This window comes from Sapajus apella, unplaced genomic scaffold, assembly GCF_009761245.1.
Source record: "Sapajus apella isolate SASKATOON/1434 unplaced genomic scaffold, GSC_monkey_1.0 scaffold42, whole genome shotgun sequence".
In the NCBI taxonomy this organism is placed as follows: domain Eukaryota; kingdom Metazoa; phylum Chordata; class Mammalia; order Primates; family Cebidae; genus Sapajus; species Sapajus apella.
The window spans coordinates 13,386,471-13,401,642 of NW_022436982.1; the positions used below are offsets into that span (position 1 = coordinate 13,386,471).

At 35.7% G+C, this 15,172-nt stretch overlaps 1 protein-coding gene across 4 annotated transcripts in view; it reads left to right on the forward strand.

The window, feature by feature from the left end:
* Positions 1-15,172, forward strand: part of MLLT3 (MLLT3 super elongation complex subunit) — a 269,552-nt gene that overhangs the window by 189,215 nt on the left and 65,165 nt on the right. For all 4 annotated transcript variants that reach the window (XM_032300090.1, XM_032300091.1, XM_032300092.1 and 1 more), the window contains one exon: positions 9,845-10,552. In XM_032300090.1, coding sequence (XP_032155981.1) covers positions 9,845-10,552 — 708 coding nt within the window. The remainder of the gene's footprint in view (positions 1-9,844; positions 10,553-15,172) is intronic.

Consider the following 15,172-nt stretch of genomic DNA (forward strand, 5'->3'; position numbering starts at 1 on the left):
AAATAGATTAGCTTCTAAAAGTTGAAAATCAGTGAACATTGTTTCCTATTATCACTAGGTAAAATGTTTATTTACGTAAAATGTTTACTGTTAGATTTTATTCCTTGCACAGCCATTTATTTTTGTAGCTTTTGGTTATTTTTCTTTATTATGCCTTGTTTTTGTGCAAAATATTTCAAATTCCTTCTTTCTAATTACAGCCTATAGAGGCCCTTAGAAGATTCTCCAATTTTCTTAAAATGGTGACCTCTCCCACTTCATTGTTTTTGGAGGTGATCATTTATGTGATTTGAGCACTATAAATTTTTATCACTTCAAAATTGAAAACATTTAATGTGAGATGAGAAGTATCTTGCAGTTTTATGATGCCCTTTGAAATAACTGGAAACACCATGTGCTCTGCCAGGGCATTATAAGGGAGGCTGATTTTTCTCAATATCACAAAAGCCTTCTGAACACAACTCTCTTAATAAGTTTATCAATTTAAAAATATTTATTTGGTACCAAAAGACTCAAAGTTTAACCCATTTGAAATGTATACAAAAGAGTCTCTGACTTTAAAATAAATTACAGTTGCCTCTCAGTAATCATGGGGGATTGATTGATTCTCAGACTCCTTCATGTATCAAAATCTATGGATGCTCAAGTCCCTTATACAAAATGTCATAGTATTTGCATATAATTTATGCATATCCACTTGTATGCCTTAAATCATTTCTAGATTAATTATGATACCCAACACAATATAAGTGCCATGTAAATAGTTGTTATACTATATTTTAAAATTCTGCATTATTTTAGTTTCTTTCCCCTGAATCCTTCCCCATTCCCTTCTCTTTCCCCTTCCCCTTCACTTTTCCCTTTCCCTTCCCCTTCTTTTCTTTTCAGATGGTCTTGTTCTGTTGCTCAGGCTGGAGTACAGTGACCTCCTAGGCTCAAGCGATCTTCCTGCCTCAGCCCCCGCAGACATGCAACGCCATATTCAGCTAATTTTTTTAAATTTTGGTAGAGTTGAAGTCTCACTATATTGCCGAGGCTGGTCTCGAACTCCTGAGCTCAAACTATCCTCCCACCTCAGCCTCCTGAGTAGCTAGGACTACAGGCACATGCCACCACGCCTGGCAAATTAAAAAATTTTTTTTTGTGGAGACAGGGTCTCACCATGTTGCCCAGGCTGGTTTTGAACCCCTGGGCTCAAGTAATCCTCCTTCCTTGGACTCCCTAAATGCAGGGATTACCGGCATGAGCTACTGTACCTGGCCTTTTCCTGAATATTCTTGGTCCATGGTTGGTTGAATCTGTGGTTGTAAAACCCTTCGATATGGAGGGCCAGGAGGGCCCATTGCATTTTTTTCTCACCTACCAAAAAATAATATTTTACCCCCTCTACTGGAAATAAGTAGAATTTCATTTGTATAGTTCTGCCTAGGCAACAGGCATAATTTGATTATGTTCTTTTACAGTCACTGAGCCCCTCCCCCATTCTATCTCTTCTTTCATTTCTGGCTCAGATTATATTGGCAAGATTGACAGCTGATTTTGAAACCAATTGACTTTACAAGTGTAAATAAACATAGAGTGGATAAGACTGGGCATTGGAGTTAGACTACCTGGAGGCTTGAATGTCAATTTTATCACTAATCATATATGTGTCTTTGGGCACCTTGGTATTTGTACCTCAGTTTCCTCACTTAAAAATTAGGGCTAATAGGCTGGGCATGGTGGCTCACACCTGTAATCCCAGCACTTTGGGAGTCCAATGTGGGTGGATCACGAGGTCAAGAGATTGAGACCATCCAGGCCAACATGGTGAAACCTCATCTCTACTAAAAATACAAAAATTAGCCGGGTGTGGCAGTGTGCACCTGCAGTCCCAGCTACTTGGGAGGCTGAGGCAGGAGAATCACTTGAACCTGGGAGGTAGAGGTTGCAGTGAGCCAAGATTACGCCACTACACTCCAGACTCTGTGAGACTCTGTCTCAAAAAAAAGAAAAAATGATTTAGGGCTAATAATAGCTATTTCACAAGATTGTTGAATTAATAATGATGAAACTTCTACATGAGTCTTGATAGTAAACATTCAGTAAGCTATTACCGCTGCCACCACTGTCACCACTACTGTCTCATGTTGCTACCAGATCACCTCCCTAAAGTGATTAGTTAATATTGATCTCCTCTTTAAAGTTTTCAGGTGGGTTTCCTTTGTTTCCCAGATCTTACTACTCTTCGCAGTTGCTCTTCAGACCTATCTTTTAAAATAAATAATTACCAGAATTCATAGTCAGGTGTGGCTGAGGGAAATGTGTTGTTATTCTCCCGAACCTCTCCTTGAACTGTCAGCATCATCTGTTGCTCTTCTTTCATGTTATGTGTTGGTTGTTGCTTAACTGTTAGCATGATTGCTGTATCTTTTGTCATTTGTGCAAAATCCAGATTTATTTGTATTTCTGTAAGCATGATTATATCTGTATTGATTATTTTATGATATGGGTAAACTGAGGCATTTTAGGATGTAGTTTATCAGTTTTGTAAAACTGCTGCTCTTCCCTGGTCAGGTCTAGAAATGGCTTTTATTATTTGGGTGCTGCTAAGATATATTGTAGAGTTCCCTCTAACTTTCTAGTTGAATGTCACCTTAAAAAATAGGACATTATTGAAAAGTTGAAACAAGTAAAACCTTCCAAAGCATTGTGTTCTATAATAGCAGACCTTTCTTTTTCTTACTTGAGTGTGTGTATTTTATGTTCTTTTTCTGCACTGGCCACGTAGATTGTTTTGAACAAAAGGCTTTTCCTCTTCTCAAGTGTCGTTTCTCTTCCACTTGTGACATATTCTTTTAATCTTCTACCTGTTGACTGAGAAATGTTAGATTTTGGGTCTCAGTGTCTCTGTTTAGACTTGAGGTTTACATAAGTTTTGACTCTTTTTAAAAAAATTAATCCTACCAATTGTTGTTTTCTGTTTTATAATTTTAATATCTTATAATATTTTAAATAAAACATTTACAATATGAAGTCATATGGTGCTAAAAATCCTATAAATATCATAAGCAGTCCATTTTGCTTCACTCTTTCCCTTAGTATATTGTCTGTCTCTGAACTGTTTGATTCATTCTTTTGATATTTAACTACCTATTCTGAAATATTTATAAATTGCTATCTGCTCATTAATCTTATTCCTTTCATGGCAAATCAGGGTTTTTAATTCAAGAAATTTTACATGCAGGAAACTTCACTTCTTTTAGTTGATGTAGAGAAGTGGACTGTAAATTTTTTTTAAGTCAGAATTAACTTGACAAGTTTCTCCTTAGGATTGGAACACTAAACATATATTTTAAGACATTATACAATTGTAGAATTAAAGCATTAATGTTTGTGAAATTTGTTTCTTTTATTTTCTTCATTATGTTGGGTATTATAATGTTTGCATGGTTTGTGAATGTTAGTTTCTCAAAGTGAATACTCAGTTTAGCTTTGTACTTGGTTTCTCTCTTCTCCCTGCACCTCTTCATTTCCATTTAAATAATAAATGAAATAAAGGCTATGAATTTTCCTTTGAGCACATTTTTTTCTGTGTCTCCAGAGCTTTTTATATGAAGTGCTATTTTCATTTGATTGATTGATTTTGTCTTTAATTTTTTAATTTTCTTGGAGTATAGTCAGCCAATTTAATCTATACAAGCATTTTTAAATGGATATTTTAAAGTTTATGATACCTTATGATTGATTGTTGTCAGTGTTCTATGGATACATATAAACTTCTAAACTTTATTCAAGAGATAGAAAGTTCAATATATAATTATTAAATCAGTGTGTGAGTTGTTCTGGTCAATTATATTATGTCTGTACTCATTTTATTTTATTAGATCTGTCAATTTATGACAAAGATATATTGATTACTCATTTAACTAAGTATTTTTAAAATTTTCTTAAGTAGTAAATACCTTTTGCTTTATATAATTTAACTTTTTACATTTTTTATGCTATTTGGTGCTCTTAACATTGAATTCCACATGATCTGATATTAATCTAGCACTCTAGCACTCATACTTTGTTTTGGGGGAATTTAGCTGATATTTCTTTGCCCATTCCATTATTTTAAACATTTTTCAATTATTTGACTTTAAGTATGTCTTGTTACAGCCTTTATCTGATCTTTATCTTTTTAGCCCAGTCTGACAGTTCTCTTCCAGTGGGAGAATTCAGCTCTTTCATTTTTATTCTGAGTTATACTTGATCTTATTACTGTCTTTTCACCTTGTTCATTATTTATATTTGTGACTTTTTTCACTTTTCTTAATTTTGCTTGTATTTTGAAGTTGATATTTTCTCTTTTCCCTTTGTTGATGTGACAGTTCTGCACTTTTCCATTTCATCATTGGCCACTTTCCCTTCTAATTGCTCATAATCCAGTTTTTCTTCCACTTTAACATGAAAAAAGATACCAGCACTTTTTCACCTTAACACCCTAATCCTCCTCTTTCATTCCTAAATTTTTGTGGAAATAATTTAGTTGTTTAGGTTCAGTTTGTTAGACTTCTCTGTGTCAGGAATTTGTGTTGAACACTTATATTACAGTTTAGTTTTCATTGAGATTTAAGTCTGTATATTGTACAACATACACTGTATCGCCCATTTCTTCCCCTTCCCATACGTAAAACATTTTTGGTTCAGTTATTGTTTAACTAGACTCTTTTCTCAAGTCCTTTCCTTTGGTGGGAACAGTGGTTGATGTGCTATTTGAATTTTCAAATTTTGGCAAATACTTGTTTCACACCAGACTGTGTGTGTAGGATGTTTGCGTTGTACTTCTTTCTCTCCCAGCTGTACGGATGTTATTGTTCTTTCTTCTCTATTTCAGTATTACAGATGAGAAGTACAATGTAAATTTAATTCTTCTTCAGTTTTAAGGAATTATTCTCTCTGGATGCTTGTCAGGTTTTTTTCTTTTTCTGTTTTAAGGTATAGGAATTGTAGTGTTTTTGGTTTGTTTGTTTGGTTGGTTGGTTGGTTTTTTTTTTGGCTTGGGCATCATTTGTCATTATCTTTGCTTGGATCTTGGAGAGCCCTGTGAGATTGTAATTCAATCCTGTCTTTAGTTCATGACATTTTTTTCTATATTACTTTAATTATTGCCTCTTCTGTCTTTTCTGCTTCCTCCTTCTGGAACTCTTCTTATGACTGTATGTTTGGTTTCCTTGATCCATTCAAGGCTCTTGTCTTTTCCCATGATGATTTTCACCTCTGTGTTTTTACTTGGTGCTTTGAGATTTCTTTCATTTTATCTTTTATGCTGCCAGTTAGCATGAGTCTTCTCCTTTATCTACTGAATTATTGAGCTTGAGAATATAAATATTTAAATTTTAGTTTTTAAACATTTTTTCTAGAAGTTATTTTTTATACTTGATTCTCCTGAAGTGGTCATACTGCTTTTGACCTCACTATTTCATCTTTCTCCTCCAGAAAATCTGGTAGATCTGCTTCTTCCTATTCCCTCCCACCCTTAAGTATGTCAGTTCTATGTGCATTTGGGTTGAGGTTGAGCTGGTAGGGACTTTAGGCTGTTGTAATTCTGTAAGTGATGAAAGGTACAGGCATCTCGATGTGCATAGTAGCAGCAGGAATATTATCTATTTCTTGTTTATACACCTAGAGGACTCTGCCTTCCTTCTGATCTCCTTACATTTTCCAGCCCTAAGAACAGACTGTCTTCCTATATTAAGTGCCTTCTGAGTCCTGGGAAGGCTGGCCATACTTGTGTGTAGTTATCTATATGCGAAACTCTTCTGGAATCTGGGCATGGTGGCACATGCACCTGTTGTCCCAGTTTCTTGGGAGAGTGAGGCAGAGGGATCACTTGAGTCCAGGAGTTTCAGGCTGTAGCATGTAGTGATCATGTGTGTGAATAGCTACTGCATTCCAGCCTGGGCAACATAGCAAGACCCCGTCTCTAAAAAAACAAACCAACTCTTTTGGGTCAAGCAGAGCAAACCCTGCACCAGTTATTTTTCTCAAGTTGCCCGTAAGCCCATGGCCACATTCTTCAGGCCACTGCCTGCTGACTCCTGAGCTGACTAGTTCAATAGAGGTAAATGGGGTGGGATTTGAAATTGAAGTGGGAAAGTTAAATCAAATTCAAGCCTTCTCCCAGCCCCAGAATTCTGAATTTTAACATTCCACTCGTAGTTTCAATTAGCAGTAATTGTGCCTTGCGTAAATCTCATTGGCTACGATACGGCCACTGCACAAAGCTCTTTGTAGTTTCAGATGGCATGTCTTCCCTCTGTGTTATTCATTGTGTGTTTAATGACATCATAGAGGAGATTTTTATTTTCAAATCTTATTTCAAATCTTTGACTATCATGGTTTTTCCTATCCCTATATATGCATAACCTCTTGGACCACACTACGATTTTTAGGAAGTGTCCTTGTAAAAGTGCAGTCTGAACAAATAAACTACTACGAGAGTTTATTAGTTTTGAGAAGTAAAACTGTTCTGAGAGAGTTTATTTGTCTGTATGCAAATTTCAGTGAACAAAATATGATGGATCTGAAAATCTTGCACAAGACAGAAGCCAGTTAAAATAGGACAGAAACCAAAAATAAGAGTGATAGCTAGCGGGAAGAAACAGGAGCCAAGAATCAGCTATGAGTTGTCAGTGGTTCTTAGAAGTTGACATGGAGATAACATGGAAACTGAAAGCCACATATAATCAGAAAACCTTCTTCTGGCCAGTAGTTGTGATTTTTTCCTTAAGTCCTCTACCTGAGTTGCTGACATGGAGTATTAGAAAAGATTAAACATTAAAGGCACTCGTTCTGTTCCAAAAAATTAAAACAAGGAAGCATTTAGTACAATCTGAATAGATGAGAGTAAATATTGTATCCTATAGTTACAAGTTGTGAAGTTAGTGCAAATATATGTATATTTTTTAAACAATCATTTGCCTTAAATGTTTGAGATTTGAATTTTGCACATGTGCTCTGTTAGATTGTTTGATATTCAGTTTGTTCTAATCAGCCTCAGGAAAAGAGATTTTGAATTATACAACATATGTAAACGTCACATTGAATGGTAATTAGTTTGTGCTGCTCAGTGGCACTTAATGCTGAGGTTAATGGTTCAGTGAAAAATTTAAAAAGCCAGTGACAAGACCCATATCTATATCTATTAGTCTATCTATAGATAGGTATAACTATAGATATCTATATACATATATAGAGATAGGCTGAAAATCAGTGAAAGCTTTTATTCTTTGTCAGTAATTTAATGCCTGGCTGTGTGTCTGAGTCAGTGTTTTTACATTTATTACATGTACAAATATGGAGACCGGTGACAATATATTTGAACTTTGACATTTGTCACAGGTACAGGCCAAATAAAATGCTGCCTTAAAAACTGCTCTCTCTCCTTCTAAATTTTATTTGTTTAAGACATTGTTATAGAATGTGTTTGTCCTCTTAACTTTGGTTCTCTTAGCATAAAGATTTTTGAGGTCGTAATTACAAAAAAGGAAGGAACAAGAATGGCTGGGTCATTTGCTTGTACCAAGATTTGTTGAGTGGGTAAAAAGGTAACAGTAGACATTAAATACCCAGACCAACATGGGAAGTAAAACTTTATAAGAAGATATATTTCTACAGTTTTGTACCTTGCATTATATGCATGTAATTAAAAAAGGAACTTAACTTTTTTATGACACAAGAAGCTGTGTCAGATACCAATGTGTACCCTGAATTTAAGAATTCCAGTTTGTTCTAAAGAAGGATTTTAAAAATAAATCATGAAAGGACCTATACAGAGGTTTTATTTTCCTCCTGGTACTGGAATGTTGCTGTTTTTTGAATACTTAACATTAGAAATATGTTGGTGGGTTAAAAATTCTATGCTTTAAAACTTACCTAAAAAATATGTGTAATACTTTATATAGGTTGAATATTAAACAGTGATACTTGAGTATTCTAGAGCCATTATTAGAATACTGATTGGAAATTGTCAAAATTCAGTGAGTCAACAAGCCAATTAAAAAAAAACTCAAGGATATTAGATTTCAAAATGTTCTTCCTTAATTTAATTTGTACATTATACTTTATTTTAATTATTTATGTATTGCTTAACATTACAGGAAATGTCATGTAATAGAATTTATAAAATAATGAAGTTTCAGTAATATGAATCCTATCTTTGGAATTTTGCTTTTAAATCTCAGATTATGATGTTTTCTAAGGAATTATCTAGTTTGATGCATAAAAACAAGTCTTTGCTTAGTAACTTCATCCATTTTATAATTTTGAAACCACTGACTTCAGAAAATAAATGGAATAATTGTGTTATATGTCATTTTGTGGTTGAGCAAATAAGACAAAAAATTTATTAAGAAACCAAAACATATATTTCTACTAATATCAAACAATTGTTATTTGAATATTACTTTGTGATGCTTATCCATATACCTATGTATTTTTTGTGTGTGTTGTTTTTGCATAGACCCAATAAATAGATTGCTCATTTTAGTGGAAAACATAGCTCCTGCTTACTATCTGTCTTGTGTCATGCTAGATATTGAAGGAATATAGGATTGATTTATATATCATTGGGCTGAAGTGGGTGAGTTAGAGGTGAAGACAGTAAGCAAGCCTGAAGATGTAAATTCTGGTTGAAAATTTGGACATTTATTTGTCTTTGGTTCCATTAGGAGGTGGAAGTAAGCAAGAAAGAGCTCTTCTTTTAGTATTGATGTGGATTTTTGCATGTCCAGGATCTACTCTGTTTCTTATTCTTACTATTAATGGTAGAGGTTCACAAGTATGGTAAGTATGGACTTAGATTTTGTTCCTAAACAGAAATATTATATATAGGTTTTACATTCTGATGTGTTTATATGAGTGGAAAAATTTATCACATTTCAAATGAAATAGCCAGCAACTACCTCTTTTCTCATAATCATAATATGGTAATTGCCAAATACCTTCTAGTGCATTTAATGGTTAGGTAAAATCTTTGTTCTATTAACTTCCTTTTATTTTTTTCCTAGTGGATGAGAGATATAGTTCTTAACTGATGAAATTTTAGACAGCATAAAAATAATTGCTTTTTGTTTAAAATTGAGAATTATTTTCTTTCCTTTTGGGGGTCTTATGATTTCTTATATTGCAAAGCCATTTGAAATTGAATATAATCTGACCTCACTATGTGAAGCTGGGCTATTTTTCTGCCTCCTTCTCAGTCTTGTTCTGTAGCTGAGTGTTGATCCCCAAATACAATCTGTGCTTTGCTCCTTGTCATTTAGTTTATTCTGGTCCCTGGTATCTAAGTACCTTTCCATTCCTTTCTTTCCAGTAATCGGCTGTACATGCTCCAGGACCAAATTCAGATGTTACTTCTTTATGAATTTTTGAATTATTCTTCTCCCCATGCTTCCAACAGAATTAAATAGTTCCCTTCTTTTGGTTGTCATGGCACTTTATAGATGGCTCTCACAACTATCAATCATAGATACATCGTAGTTATTAAGAGTGGGGGCTATGTGTTATTCATCCTTGAATCTTCTAGGATAAGCAGTTGTTAACATTTGTTGAATTGAAATGTTTTAAGACTCAATGCTTCAAATGATTAAGAAAACAGCTTGCCTCATTAAATTCTTTGATAACCTACTCCCACTGTCATTCTCTTATACACTATTCTCACCTGTTATATTGTGGTTTTTGGGTTATATTAAAATATTTTTGGTATTTTAGTGATAGCTTGAGAGCAATCAAAGAAGGATCATTTTATGTAGATCTCTTTTGACTCTTCATTGCTATTTAGTTTTGAGAGTTTCATTTTCTTCTCCCCTTTTTGCAGGACCCTAATAGGAGTATTCATACCAGCAGCAGCAGCAGCAGCAGCAGCAGTAGCAGCAGCAGCAGCAGCAGCAGCAGCAGCAGTAGCAGCAGCAGTAGCAGCAGCAGCAGCAGCAGCAGCAGCAGCAGTAGCAGCAGCAGCAGCAGCAGTAGTACCAGTTTTTCAAAGCCTCACAAATTAATGAAGGAGCACAAGGAAAAACCTTCTAAAGACTCCAGAGAACATAAAAGTGCCTTCAAAGAACCTTCCAGGGATCACAACAAATCTTCCAAAGAATCCTCTAAGAAACCCAAAGAAAATAAACCACTGAAAGACGAGAAAATAGTTCCTAAGATGGCCTTCAAGGAACCTAAACCCATGTCAAAAGAGCCAAAACCAGACAGTAACTTACTCACCATCACCAGTGGACAAGATAAGAAGGCTCCTAGTAAAAGGCCACCCATTTCAGATTCTGAAGAACTCTCAGCCAAAAAAAGGAAAAAGAGTAGCTCAGAGGCTTTATTTAAAAGTTTTTCTAGCGCACCACCACTGATACTCACTTGTTCTGCTGACAAAAAACAGATAAAAGATAAATCTCATGTCAAGATGGGAAAGGTCAAAATTGAAAGTGAGACATCAGAGAAGAAGAAATCAACTTTACCGCCATTTGATGACATTGTGGATCCCAATGATTCAGATGTGGAGGAGAATATATCCTCTAAATCTGATGTGAGTAGTTCTTACTGGCTTTCTTCCTTCCCCTTATTTTCAGATTTTATTTCAAATAGCTTCATAATAAAGAATGAGGGAAGAAAATGAATGCGGAACCATAGAATGGTAGCACATTGATAGGTCTAGCCTAGAAATGCGTTTCCTTAACTAATGGGAAGAAGGAAATGAAATCATTAAGGAATCTGCAGATTTTTAGGCTGTTATTTAAGTTGTAAAGGAAAGCTATTTCCATAGTGCAATAATGGGTCATTTGAATAGCAGCAGACAATTTAGGTGCTCATTAAAGCTTGGTATCTATCCTTTCCAATGATTGATGACTTCGGAAAATGAGAAGAATACAATAAAACTTGAATAAACGGGAAAATAAATTTAAAAGAGAAACTTAGAAAATATTAGGGCTAGGCCGGGCGTGGTAGCTCACACCTGTAATCCCAGCACTTTGGGAGGCTGAGGAGGGTGGATCACGAGGTCAAGAGATTGAGACCATGGTGAAACCCTGTCTTTACTAAAAAATACAAAAATTAGCTGGGCGTGGTGGCATGCACCTCTAGTCTCAGCTACTCAGGAGGCTGAGGCAGGAGAATTGCTTGAACCCGGGAGGCAGAGGTTGCGGTGAGCTGAGATTGTGCCCCTGCACTCCAGCCTGGTGCCTAGTGACACAGCAAGACTCTGTCTCAAGAAAAAAGGAAAAAAACTAGGGCTATAATGTTGATGTTTTGATCATTGGAATGAAGTAATGTGTTTACGTTGATAGAAGGCTGGTGATAGTATTTTTATTTTACCAGTTTTATTGAGGCAAATGATGTAACAATATACTACACATATTTAAAATGTATAATTTGATAAATTTTAACATTTGTGTGTATCTGTAAAACCAGGAAGTAGTATTTTGAAAAAAGAATAGTCTTTTTCTTCATTGTTTAGCCACTGATTTGGAAGTGGTAGGGTATGTGATCTTCACTAAGTTTTTCGTTAATGGGTGGAATTATCCTTTGTGGATGCCTAAAAGAGCATCTGACCTTCTAATAACTCTGAAAGATAGTTTTCGATATTGGGATTTAAACTTATAATTAGAGATTTTCAGCAGTGGAAGGGATTTTCAGATTATCTATTCTAATCTCTTACTGATGTAATAAATCTTACGCTTCTAGTGTCAGGGTTGTTACTAATTCAGAAATATTTGATAATGTTTTTGAAGAATAAACATTACTTTGAAGTTATCTCCTTACTTTCCTTTTGTTTTCCTGATGTTGCCCTTTTTCAGTTACTTATTGGTAATGATCAGTCCCAATAATCTCCTTACGTTAGCTTGACAGTATTTCTAGGCAATGGTCAAAGAAGCTATCTGGCTGAAAATTACTGGCAGTCTTAGAAAACTGTTCTTTCCGTCCCTTGGGTTGCCCACAGATGTCTCTAGTTTAAGTGCTGGCAAAGGCTGGGAGGCTTTAGTAGTAGGTTTCTTGTCCTGGGTTTGCACTGTTCTTGGTAGAAAGCCAGCCAGGGTCAGGACATGTTGCTGACACTGATTCCCAGTGGTCACTTACCCAGGAAGTCCCCAGACTTCCCTACTCTCTATAGCTAATGTTTAAATTTTAGTAGAAAATTGGATTAGGACAGTAGCATGTAAAATATTGGACGCTGGGAAAATTTGTTCCAGTATTTGGTAAAGGCTTTATAGTTATAGTTTGTGAAATGGATATGAGAGTTAAATGTGTTTGTTCTAATATCTCAACTATTTATTTTTCCTTCTTATTTTTCCTCTTAATTTGAAACTTATTCTGTTTTTTTTTTTTTTTTTTTGAGACGGAGTTTCACTCATGTTACCCAGGCTGGAGTGCAATGGCGCGATCTCAGCTCACTGCAACCTCCGCCTCCTGGGTCCAGGCAATTCTCCTGCCTCAGCCTCCTGAGTAGCTGGGATTACAGGCACGCACCACCATGCCCAGCTAATTTTTTGTATTTTTAGTAGAGACGGGGTTTCACCATGTTGACCAGGATGGTCTGGATCTCTTGACCTCGTGATCCACCCGCCTCGGCCTCCCAAAGTGCGGGGATTACAGGCTTGAGCCACCGCGCCCGGCCGAAACTTATTCTTAATGCAGATGTTACCTGGACCTTTTGTTGTATGTTAGACTTTTGTTTCAGATCACCTTGAGATGCTGTTGGGTTGTGATTAGTCTATCACTATTGTCAAATTTAGCAACTTTGTCTTTTTATATTCTGACATGTAGCAATTCTTCTAGAATAGAGGTTTTCAAATCATGAGTTGTGATTCACTAGTGAGCTATGAAATAAATTTAACATATCGCTAGCATTAAAAAAAAACAGACATTGTAATTAGTATGGGTAAGTAATGGCTTATGAAAATTTTATTTCAGAGAGGGTGTGTGTGTGTTTCTTGTAGTGGTCAAAATTTTGAAAGGCACCTTTTTAGAATGTTTGCTGATTTATGAGAAGACCAAATGGTGTTCATAAAGCCCTGTTGAAAGCTCTTTCTACATGAGACTGTCACAGATGATCTTCCTCTTTAGAATTTTGTTTATTATCCTTTTGTTTGCCTCTTGCTCCCTCCATATATATGATTTATAAAGTATGTCATTCTTTTAATAAAATCCTCATTCAATTTTGTGTATTTATTCAAAAGTATACCTTGAAAAGTCTTCTGGAATGAAGAGTTAGAATGGGAATACTTTACAGTAGGTAGTAAATTTTCAAAATGGTATATAACATATTAGAGCCACAAATCCAGTGGTTACAGTAGTAGTTTTTGTAATGTACTCTGCATAGCATTACAGAGAAAGCCTGTAAAGGCTTTCAGGTATTATTTGTATAAAACCCAACAACTGTGCTTTCCTTATTAGTCTTCTAGTACTAGTAATGCTTTTATTGTTGTTGCTATTGGTTTAATACTTGAAATGTAGGTAGTGTAACAGAAGAGAATTGACAAAAGTGGTGTCATATAAACCATGAACCCAAAGACCTTTCTATGAGCCAAGGAGGGTAAGAGAGAGTTGAAATTCCTTTTATCCAGTAGAAAAGATAGCCTTTGTTTAGACTGTCTTCTACCTGGCATCCTTCCTGCCAGCAAGACAAAAGGAACAGGGAGGGGACACTTATAATGGAGAGCACTAAGCTATGGACTGCTACAGACTGCTAGTGCTCACCATTACAAGTGTTCCCTTGGCCGGTAACTGACTTGGTAGCTTGGGGCACTTCAGGGAGCACTGTACACGTTGTCCTGATTGTGTGTCTGCCTCTGGGTAAGTGTGATTATATGACCTGATCTCTCTAAGGTCCTTTCCAGCTTTGTTATTTGAATATGAGCCAGATTTACATTCATTTGTGGGAGATGGGGTGGTAGATGATTGTAGATATCATGAGCAGAGATAATGGACTTAGGAAACAGAAAAAAGACACAAATAAATCAGAAGAGTTTGAAGAATGAGGAAGGCTGGGGAAAATGATTATTCGTCTAGTATGTCTATAAAGAAAACACCTCGGCTGGGTATGGTGGCTCACACCTGTAATCCCAGCACTTTGGGAGGCCGAAGCAGGTAGATTACAAGGTCAGGAATTCGAGACCAGCCTGACCAACATGGTAAAACCCCGTCTATACTAAAAATACAAAAATTAGCCAGGCGTGGTGGTACACGCCTGTAATCCCAGCTACTCAGGAGGCTGAGGCAGGAGAATCACTTGAACCCGGGAGGTGGAGGTTGCAGTGAGTGAGAGCTTGCCATTGCACTCCAGCCTGGGTGACAGAGCCAGACTCCGTCTCAAAAAAAAAAAACAAAACAAAAAAGAAAACATCTCACCTCAGTATAGGTTTATTGTAGTTTAAAAGATGAACATTTTAAAAAAAACCTTTTCTAGAATCAAATTCAATTCAGGTTTTATATAAAAATGTCAGTCATATTAAGATGGGTTGCAAAGCTTAGTTTGGGTCAGATTTTTATATACTTGGTATGTGAGAAGAGAGAAAGAATTTGGACATCTGTGGTTTCTATGCCTGACTGGTGTTTGAGGGATCAATCTCTTATTTTTTGATAAGTGAAAGGTAGGTGCATAGGTAACTAGAATTCTGCCATTTGGTGTCAGATAGCCTGTGTTTAAAATTTCAGTGCCACCAGTGATCTTGGGCAAATAATTTAACTTTCTCTGTTTCTAAGTTTCCTCTTTTGTAAGATGGAGATCATAATAGTATCTTCTTTGTAGGATTATTGTGAAAATTTAATAAATCAATCTGGGTAATGCACTTAACACACTAATAAAAAAAATGTTAGTTAGCTATTTGCTATGTATGATTTGACTTCTGGGAACCTATGTACCCTGTAGCTTTGAAAGGGTTTTTTTGTTATTCAAATATACTGCACAACTCTCGTGTCCTTTTTCAAGGGTGTGGGTTTATATGCTGCAGTACTTGGTACTTTAAGTCACTTTGTTTTGAATTTTGTCTTTTGTCACTTTGTTCTGAATTTTGTCTTCACAAAGGTCTATGGTCTTGATGTTGATATGCTTCTGTTGCATGATCAGTGTAAAAGTACAAGACAAAATGTCTAAATTTTAAGCTGAAAGGTAAACCAAAGTTTCTCAGATCTTTCAGCTTTTTAATTAAAT